At 41.6% G+C, this 11,000-nt stretch overlaps 1 protein-coding gene across 9 annotated transcripts in view; it reads left to right on the top strand.

Annotated features, from left to right (window-relative positions):
* Positions 1 to 5,366: 5,366 nt before the first annotated feature.
* Positions 5,367 to 11,000, top strand: part of usp9 (ubiquitin specific peptidase 9) — a 36,719-nt gene continuing 31,085 nt past the window's right edge. For 7 of the 9 annotated variants that reach the window (XM_012923767.5, XM_004567943.6, XM_004567942.6 and 4 more), the window contains exons 1-2: positions 5,504 to 5,930; positions 9,613 to 9,881. In XM_012923767.5, the coding sequence (XP_012779221.1) occupies positions 9,780 to 9,881 (102 nt within the window). In that variant the 5' untranslated portion in view covers positions 5,504 to 5,930; positions 9,613 to 9,779. The other 2 variants (XM_004567939.5, XM_004567938.4) reach the window with 2 other exon arrangements.

Here is an 11,000-nt window from a genome sequence, read left to right as displayed (position 1 = left end):
CACAGTCTTTAAATGTTTTAGGTAATGTGCAATATTCTCCTGTTTAACTCTAAATGTTTACATATCCAGATGTTTATATAATCACCATTTTTCCTGTACATTTCATAGTCTGCAGATGTGCTAATGTGCAATGTCCTCATTTACAATCTTATTGTTTACATCCTTTAAACGCAAAAGCACTTTTATACATATGTACGCATATGCAGTATAGGTGTATCTGTTATCTCCATGTTGTTGTTGTTCCTACATCATCATATAAAATGTTGGTCCAGGATCAACGTTACAACTGACCAATCGTGTTGTTGTGATGTCATAGCTTTGAAATGTGGTGGGAAAATTAAAAAAAAAGAAAAAGAAAGAAGCTTTGTTTACATAAAACTATCTTCTGAAACAAAATGTACAAAATTTAAAGCGTTATATTTATCAATGTATGCAATTTAACAAATATATTATCAATTTGCTGTTAGCCAAATTTAGGTTAATCCTGTAGCTTTTCTAGTTTTTAATAGCATTAGCTTACTTCTTGGCTAATGCTAACCGAATGGCCAGACAAACAACAATGCTGTGATGAAGTAGGAACAACATCAGGGGATGTCTGATCATATAATTGTATATGGATAATATACATGTATATGTTATACTTATAAACATTTTATAAATGTCAGTATATTTATCTGTTCTTCTATTTTGTGCACCATCTAATTGAGTATAACTGTTATTTATACTCTCTCACATGCATACAGCCCCTATATAAATTAATGGTCACCAAAATTTGTATCCACAATGACGTTTTCTTTAACTCATCACTAAATACAGAATAAAGAATCTGAAGAAGTTGGATCGCATATTTAATATACTCTGTTCTACTTTGCAATTTAGTCTGTTTGTTTATAACAAACAGGTAGCACTGTATGAGCACTCTGCATCGAAGTTTGAGGTGCATATGCATGTAGCTATTGAACCTTATATGCCTTATATGGGGTGGCTGTAGCTCAGGTCAGCAGAGCAGGTCAGCCACTAATCAGAAGGTCGGTGGTTCGATCCCAGGCTGCATCCTGGCTGCATGCCAAATATCCTTGGGCAAGATACTAACCCCGTGTTTGCCTACTGGTGGTGGTCAGAGGGCGCGGTGGCGCCTGTGTCCGGCAGCCTCGCCTCTGTCAGTGCGCCCCAGGGCAGCTGTGGCTACAATGTAGCTTGCAATCGCCAGTGTGTGAATGTGTGTGTGAATGGGTGGATGACTGAATGTAGTGTAAAGCGCTTTGGGGTCCTATGGACTAGAAAAGCGCTATACAAATGCAGGCCATTTACCTTATCCCTTGCATTAAGCCACACACAGACAATTTACATATAAAGCACACAAATGTTATCAGGTGAGTCTTCAAGACGCCTTGTCTGTGAAAGCCAGCTTAAACAGCAGTGAAGCAGTCACGTTGGAGGTGGGGTCATTTAAGCTGTTTCGTGCTTTGATTTCTGTGTTTTCTCTCAACATCTTCTTTTTTTTTTTTTTTGGCCTGTCCCGTTTGGCTCTTTTGCCATCAGAATTATTGTCTAAAGGCAAAGAAAGATGCCCAACGGATTTACTTTACCAAACTGACCATCCCAGCCTTGCCGTAATGGTCCATTTGATTCACCTTTTATTGTTTATTTTATTTTCACTTACTGAATACGGGACAGACTTGACTGGGGGAAAGAAGGGGAGAAAGAAAGAGGGAAAGAGAAACAGCTGAGAAGAGGGACGGGGGAGAAGGGCAAAAGACAAAAACCAACAGAACGGGCAGAGAAAAAAAAATGCATATATCAATCACCTGGATCACCTGCTGAGAAAGAAAAAAGAAAGCAAGCAGAAGAGAACAAGAGTAATAGAATAAACAACATCACAATGATATATGGGAATATGACAGTAAATACTAAATGTTAAACATTATTGTGCAGCACATAAGATCAACAGAACACAGTGTGCTTTGAGGTAGGAGCCAAAAAGGGTGTAGTTTGTGGGTGTGATCACCCGTGTGTACACCTGTGAGCATGGACGCGCTTGTTTTTTGTTTTTTTTAAAAGGTTCCTTCATGTAATAATCTGCTAGAGGGTGTGGGGGGGCCACAGCCCCGTCCTCCAGGGCATGAAGCAGGTATGGAGGAGATCAAAACTCCAGACATCCAGAGGCCCCCAGAACACAAGAGACCAAGGAAGATCAACAGAGGGGCAGCTGCGCCACTGTCCCGGAAAGAGCTGAGGAGAGTCCCAGATGAGGGCTCACTCAGCAGCCGCGGAGCAGAAGCCAGGGGGAGTTGCAGTGACGCGCCCGTGAGCTCCGCCGGCAGCCAGCTGCGCCTGAGTGACCGAGCCCCAGGCCGAGAGGCTGGGGGCACCCCACCTCCGAAGTGGCCCGAGCGAGCCCCAGGCTCCAGGCCCCGATAAGCGGCCGCCAAGGAGTGAGCCGGTGTGTACCTGGACGCCCATCCCCGGACACAAAGAACCACCAACGCACCGATGTCTGAGGGGGTCCGCCACTGGCAGGGGAAGTGGTGGTAGGGGGAGATAGGCCTCCAAACCTTGGAGGGCCTGAGATGTCCCCAGAGAGGTGGCGCCTGACACCCAACCTGACATATAGACACAGACATACAGGCACACACAGATACAAACATCCATTCCCACCCTCATGCTCTCATATGCACTTACTCCACACTCAACCAACGTGGAGACAGACATAAAGAGACGCTGTACACACGATCACACTCCCCAAGCGTACTCTACAAACCGGGTCTAGGTGCCCCCGCCCCTGGAGGGGGGAACTGCACCCAGACCCAGGTGGTGTTTCCCTTTTCCCTGCGGTGGGGGGAGGCAGACCGCCCCGACTCCGCAGCAGCAGGAAGGCTCCACACTCCAGACCGCAGTCGGACGGCCAACTCCTCCTCCTAGTCCTAGCCCCCCTGCTCCAGCAGGTCGCAGAGAACGGGGGTGAGAGAAGACTCCGAACCTCCCTCCACCCACTCATTGTAGTGTTGATGCATGTGTGTTCTAAGGTGCATTTAAAACCCAGGAGGGCTTGGAGCTACCTGCCAGAGAGCAGCATCTTCCTGTAGTTGTCAACACATCTTTCATCACTTGGCCTGTACAGCATGATAAAAAATGACCCCCTTTTTTTTCAGTTAGTGCTTACAGCTACACAGTCAAGCTGCCATGGCAACTGGGCCCTGCTGAACTGCTTTTACCCCTCACTGCTGCTTACAGCTATATTGATAATTTTATAAGCTGTCTCTGTAATTTACTGTTACCTCTCCCCACCTACTTGCATCTACATCTCTCTTACCAGGACCTCTTTTGCATGCAGCACCAGTGTGGTCAGAATGCTGCATTAGTGCACACTGACAAAACAGAAAGAAGTGTGCTGTTGATCAAACTGGAAACAAACCTGTGAGATTTGTTTGCTGTTTTAGTTAAGGTTAAGATGTTAACAAGGTTGACCCTCACCATGGAAAAATACCATGCGGTGCTTGTTTGGAGTATATCTTGCTATCCCATTATTGGCACTCGAATGCAACAGTAAAACTGTGACGAATGTGGTGCTTATATTGATAAATTAATTTGTTTATTCAAATTACTATCCTGCATATTCGAGGCTAACATTTAAAATTATAAGTTCAAGGAAGAAACCTTTCTACTGCCTGCAAATGTTGCTATTATGATTTTACATTGTAATATAGCTATAATATAACTTTTACTTATGTGAGGGATCTGAATTTTTCTTCTAAATTTGTAATTTTCCATCTCTCATGCTATTTAACGTGACATCATGTGTACTGGGGTGGAGGTAATCAGAGAATTCATCGGCTGGTCTGCTGCCTTGACCTTTGAAAGACTGGCCAGATAATTAAACAGCCATATTGTTATTAGACCAAGGGTTTAAAGATGACATTTCAACAAATGTAATCCGTGTTTTGCTCACAATGCGGGCTGTTAACTTATACACAATCAAGCTTCATTCTTCAGTGGAGCTTTCACAAGAAATCTTGTCTTGTGCTAATGTGTTGTTCACGTACACATTTACGATGCAGGGCACTGTAAAGGTGTATGAAAAAACCTGTTCAGTGTTTTCCAACTCAATTTTCAGTCCTGTATTAATTTCTGATAGATTTTTTGTTTAAATTTCCTTCAGACTCCTTTTCACTGGTTCTTGGTCCCTACCATTGCCATAACATTTAAAAGATCCTGGAACCAGGCCTGAATATACTTTAATATATGAAGTATGCATTTGCAAAAATGTTTCTTGATTTGAATTCTCTTCAGTCACAGTGTACTGTGTATAAGTCTTGAGCCACTCCACATATTGTCCTTCCAAAGAGCCTTGTCATTTTTAAAGTGGTCTTAAGCAATAGTTCCCCAGGCATTCTGAAAGCCTTTCAATGTTTGTAGTTCTAAAACTTGCCATATCTAAGCTTGCTATGCAGTGCGTCCTTCAAAAAATCTGGGGGAAATGGACAAGTGGAGTACAAAAGAAGAAGTGGCAGGCCTAAAAATATCTAAGAAAAAGATCCAGCAAAGATCTGACACAGGGCGTGAGAGATGCATCTGACCTTTCAGTTGATCTGTCTACTGTTTATTGGAGCCTCATGAGAAATGATCTCAGTTTATGTGTGGCTATCAAGAAGCCATTCTTCATGAATGGAAACAGGAAGAAAAATTACAATTTTTGCTTGAACTCATCACCAGTATGTACAGAAGAGGTCAGGAGAGACTGAGTGTCTACAGCCAACTGTAAAACAGGGTGGAGGCTCTGTCATGGTTTGGAGACTGCATTTTAGCCAGTGTGCTTAAAGAGCTTGTTGCAATTGATGGGATAATGAAGAAAAGTACTATTAGATTTTGATCCGCCATGCAATATCTAATTGGCTTAATTTTATTAGCATGACAGTGATCCCAAACACACTCCCAATGCAGTAAAAGCATACCTACATAGACAAAGGAACAACAGAACACTATCAGACCTCAACAGTATTGAAGCAGTGTGGGATCATCTTGACAGAGAACAGAAGAAAAGGCAGTTAGCATCTAAAAAAAGAGCTTTGAATGTCCTTCAAGATGCCTGAAGAACTATTCCCGAAGTAGTTTTTGGGACTAGGTCTCCAGAAAAGACAGAAATGACATGAAAGCTTGCCTTAGACAGTTCAGACTGTGTCGAAGAATAAAAGTGATCACACCAAATATCGACTTTCAAGCTTGTTAGAACTGAACAAACTGAAAAATCTAAAGAAATGAGGGGTGGTTCAAGACTTTTGCACAGTACTGTACCTTCTTTGGTAAGTGCTCAAGTTTGAATTTGCTCGCATTCTGTTATTCATTGTCATTACTTTTTAATTGATGACCACCCCAAGCGATAGGAGGCGATATAGTCAAGTGCATCGTACCGCTCGGCTTTTTTCCGCCTGGTTTTGTTCAAACTATGGATCGGATATCAATGCCGGAGCTGGAGTGAGTTATCAGAATCGAGAAGGGGTTTTATTCGCTTTCCATTCAGCGGGTGTTGTGTTAGCTGAGCTGTGCTCGGTTGTGGTGCAAACTAGCTTACAGACATCGCTGACTGTTGGAGTTCACACAGTCGTCTAGTCTGTTTTAGTGAGCTGCATTTGTGTCCGACTGCGCTTCCGCCATGTTGAACTGAATCAAGTTGTGACTGACTGCTGGGACCGAAGTGACAAGCCCCAGAAATCGGACTAGATAGAGTTAGGGGGGCTGTTACCGCGCCGGTGACGCAGGAAAAACACCCAGAAGCAGAGGAAAAAAACGTAGGAATTAGATCATTCTAGTAACAGGTTTGTGTCCTGTGAAACTGTCACTGATATAGGCCACGTTTATGTAATACACGACGACACCATCGTTCAAGGCTGGACGTAGCCCGTGAATAGAGGGGAAGTCATATCAAATTCCTGGTGAGTTGTTAGCCAACTAGCTCGCTGTGCTGGCTGGTGATTGTTAGCTGGCTACTGCTAGTACTAGCGTCAGCTGTTGGTGTATGCAAGGTAACATTATAGCATTTTGGGTTGTTGGTGTTATTCACTTGCTGATGGAGTTTTCTCTGTTAGCTACTGCTTACTGAATCTTTGACAATGTCAATGCGATTAAATTGCAATTCATAGTCCTGACAGTACGTGCAGGCTGCCTAGCTCATCCCGCTAGATTCACTGAAGTCAAGCTAGCGCTAGCTACCTGCGATTGGTCCTGTTTAAAGACTGAGAAGGAACATTTCCTTTAAACGTCTAATGTTTACATGTTGGCGAATTTAAATTTCATCCACCCAGAGTTGTTAATTGTTTTATTACACCGGCTTTATCAAAACTACATTGCAGCTAACCTGTTCTATAACCCGGGCCTCTGATATGTTATTTTCAGTTTGTTTTAGCTAAGTTAGAACTTAGCGTTAGGCGATACGGGTCAGAACAGTGAGTTAAATTTCAGGAAATAGACGCCTCCACTGTCACTGACATTTTATGCGTTATCCCAGAAAGCTAAAATGGCCACGAAGTGGCATTGAGTTGAATAGGAAAATTATAATTTTATGGGTTGAACACTAATTACTTGTCGAGTCATCTCAGCAAGCCGCTTGTCAAAACAGAAAGGTTAGCTACGGTGAATACATTTACTTAAACAGAAGCTAACGGCTGGCTAACATTAACTGTTTAGATTACTTCTTATTAGCTCGACTAATGTACTTTGCAAATGGCGTTATGGTAACACAGATGGTCGACAGTAGTGAGGAGAAACGCGATATTCTCTCAGTATTGGTTTTAGCTATTTAACCAAATTCTCTACGTATTTAGGCTCATCGGCTATGCAGCAGAGGTTTGCAGGACAACTATAACGTCAGGCCTGAGCGAATGATGAGGCCTGTGTTTCTCAGCGCAGTGGGCTTTGGACGACCAGGCCTTCACTGCTGTGCTGTCTGGGCGGATCGCCTTGCAGGCTAACCATCGTTAGTTGCCGCAGCTAGCTAGCAGCCAGGGTTATTAACTAACTAGACCACCAGCTGTTAGTAGTAGTTGACGGCGCTAGTTTACGACGACAGTTACGTAATGTCACCGTTTACTTCATCTGCATCTGGCTGTGTGTCATTTTGAAGATATTCCATCTTAGAGCATATGACATTACATGACCGATTTACCCGTTAATAATGTCGCTAAATAACACTATTATTTCAAAGCCGGGCGCTCCAAAAGGCCCCAGTTGCACCTAGCATAGAGAGCTAGCGTTAGTTATGGCTGTTGTTAAATTTGTATATCACTTTGTTGACTGTGGTTAAAAAACAAACAAAACATGATAGTATGTTTTTTTTTTTCTTCGTGCGTCATGAAAGTAACCCACCGTCCCTGTTTTGGCAGATAGTTAGTTAATAATGGCTGGCTTTACAGATAGCACACTTGGCTAAATGCTGTGACATTTAGTTCTCTGCAAGCTAAAGATACTCCTAACGTTTTGCCTTTATTAATAACTGTTATGGACTGCATGTTATGCTACCTGCTGCACCATCAAAATGTTGGTGGTGCAGCAGGTAGCATGTAAAGTGGAATTTGCGCTAGTTTCACCTCTGTTAAACCAATAAATATTAAATCAGCTATTTTTCCACACCCATGTTAACTTTCTTTCAGATAGTTGGTATGATACAAGGGAGCAGAACAGCTGCAGTTTATGTGTATCTCGTTTTGCTTGTTTGTTTTTTGTATAATGTACAACCAGCACTCTGTTTCAATTATGTTCTTAGTTCTAGTCTTATATTGAGCTGCTAAATGATGTTTCTAAGTTGAGCTGCGGTTTGAGTATTTGCTTTGTTAGATTTTATACCACGCCAGCTGCTTTCAGCTGGTAAAATGGTGTAGAGAATATGTTGATATTCCCTCTTTATTACAAGGGCATTGCAGAAGGGACTAAGGTTCTGGGTTCAGACCTTGTCAGTAAATCTCTCATATATGCTCCTTCTTGATTTGTGTGGGGAAAGAAATTAAATGGAAAACATGTTCACTCTGAATAAGAATATATCCTAAGTGCTCATTTTAATAACTGAAAACCTAGAAGGTTTGCTCCAGCAACATAACATTTTATTTTGGTAATTTGAATTTTCACTTATTTTTTGACTATTGTAATGGGAAGACTTTCTAGTGGTGGTTTTAGGCAATGTGATAAATACAAAATATTTAAATTAACAATTGAAATTGGTTTTCTTTCTGTATTCTTTTGAATATGAAAAAGTGATGAGCTTTAGACTATTTGATGTAATGAAAGTGATCTAAAGGTCTGATGGTTTAGAACTGAAATCCAGGGAGAAGGTTAAATGACATTTATTTTCAGAAATATGTGGTTATCGGTGACCCCACACACAGTGCCAGTGCTAAACTGGTGTCTAAAATTGCTTACTGATGAGCATATCTGACCTTAAAGGGAATATATGGTCCATTTATTTTGTGGTTCTCATTAAATTCATTGCTGTGATGTGTTCAGTCTATGGTACTGAACAAAATAACTCAAATTCGTCAGGGAATTTGATTTAAAATGTGAATGAAAATTGTATTACCCAAGCTCTATTTGTTAGACATCCTTGACAGTTTACAGGAAAACTTCCTGGCTTAACTTTGACCTGCTCTTCTCATCACAGTTGCACATGGACACATAGTTTTGCAGTGCAGTGAGAGAATTTTACTGACATAACAGGTTTTCCGTTCAAGTAAAGCAACGTGATTAAATAATCAGGCCAGACTGCCTTACTGTCTAATCATGAGCTGCTTGGGGTTCTTGTCCCATTGAACTGTACCATTTAGCAGTATCACCAAGGTCGTTAAATCTCAGAAATTACTTTGGCAGGCACACTTGTATTGTAATCTAAAAAATGATTGCTGAAGAGTAAGAAACAGAATAAATGTGAACTAAGGTATTGTGAGCTAATACATGACAGTGCTCAAAAGGCGTTTCATGATGGTGTAAAAGCTATAATTTTCAGTCTTAAATGGGAGTATAGTTTAAAACAAGGGATCAATTAGCTGATAACTAATGCAGTAGCACTAAATCTGTTTTTTCCTATACACTCCATTGTTAACCCGTTCCTTCATATACAATCGGATGTTTATGTCTGCATTTGAGATTATTATTTTTCTTGTTGTGGGATTCAGGCAGACAGCATCTTCTGGGTTAAATATTAGAATTAAAATGAAAACTGGCTTTTGGATGATGACTTATGGTTTGCCTCATATTGGCTAATCCCAGGGACATATATCAAAGTGTTACAATAGTAGTTTATTGTTCTTTATCTTTCTTTTCTTATTAAGTTAGTAAGGGGTAGTGTTATTACTTTAAGGCTTGATGGGCTGAGACTGAACTCTCCAGTTTTGTCCTTTTTGGCAAATCATCTTCCTTTCTGAATAAAAGAGAAAAGAACATGTAGGCAGTCACTGAAAAACTGAGTGATACAAGCTGAACTGAGCTGACAGGCACAGCTCAGTTCAGTTTATTTTATTTTAGATTTAAACATGTATTTTAGATATTACAAAGTCTCCTAACCCATTCAGCTTTTACATGTTAAGCAGTCAGCTGATAATTCTGACCTTTGCCCCCTCTTCTCTGCTCCAGGTTATGCAATGGTCTCAGCAGCACACCCAGATCTCCAGGTGCTTGTGTCCCTCTCTCGTGTGTTCCGGCTCTCTTCCCTCTGCTCTACAGCTGAGGTGGCTGTGATTTCCCTCCTGGCCAGCGCTCCCTAAGAGGCCAAGATTGCCAAGATCTGCCCCGTGGCGAGCATGACGGCCACCACGCGTGGCTCTCCGGTGGGGGGCAATGACAGTCAGGGCCAGGGCCAGGCTCCTGATGCTCAGAGCCAACCCCCACTGCCACAAAACCAGGTCAGCATCATCTTTCTAACACTCGTTTTAGATAGGTGAAATGAAGAAAAGAAAAAAAACCAAAAACGGTTATAGGAATGAAAAAAGATATTTGTTTTTGTTTTGTTTTGCTTTTTTCAGTCAACACAGCACAGTTTTTTTTTCTTTTTCTTTTGCTGATATTGCTCGTACCTAACCACACACAGATGCCCAGGGAGATGAAGAGAGAGGGGAGGTGGGGGCGGAAAAGGAGGGAGAAAGGGAGAGAAGGCGAAGCATCAATGAACAGAGCCTCCTGAGTGATGGATAAAGGGTGTGTGTGTGCGTGTCTTTGTGCGTGTGCAGGCCTGTGTTGGTTAGAGATGAGCTGTGGTGAGACGTGAGAGGCAAGCTGCCTATGTAGGTCAGCCAAGCAGAAGGAGCCTTCACCACACACCCCCACATTTTATATTTCTCAGTTATGCATCTCTTTCCACGTTGAGTATCCCTCCTTTACTCTTATACACAGCTGCTCACACCACCACCACTGTTGATGCGCACTCAAAAGATGAAAGAAAAAATAAAGTGGTTAAATGCATATTCATCGATGTACATTTTTGATTGTATTTCTCAAATACTCTTACTTCCAGTGTAGCCCATGTCAACTCTTATTATATTTCCTGTATGGTGAAATGAGTAATACTTCATATTTAAAGTATCAGAGTTATGATCACTTGAATGACCTTTCTTTTTTCTTTTGTTTTAAATCAAGCTTTTCACCAAAACTAGCGTAAGCAGGAAGTTAGAAAATGTCTATAATAGGAGCAGGTGGTCACAAACTAGCAGATCCTGTCCTAGCTGTTTGGTAACTATAGGACCTAATTTGGAGGAAAAAAATCCCTTTACATGTGAAAGGTTAATGTTTTTTTTCAGTCCTACCTTATTTTTGGGAATCCAATCTTCTCTCATGACAATGCATGCAAACTTCAGTATTTATTGCCTATTGACACTATCTCATCAAGCCAAACAGTTTAAAATCTGTTTGTCGGTTGAAAGCTTTTGTTTCAGTCAGTTCTCTTGGAAACTGTATGTAGTGCAGTTTCTTTTAATTGCACCCCTACTGGGAGATCCTTATGCAGCCTCTCCAAAGCTGACCCTAGT

Source organism: Maylandia zebra, linkage group LG16 (genome assembly GCF_041146795.1).
Source record: "Maylandia zebra isolate NMK-2024a linkage group LG16, Mzebra_GT3a, whole genome shotgun sequence".
NCBI classification, from domain to species: domain Eukaryota; kingdom Metazoa; phylum Chordata; class Actinopteri; order Cichliformes; family Cichlidae; genus Maylandia; species Maylandia zebra.
This window is presented reverse-complemented; position numbering and strand designations above follow the sequence as displayed.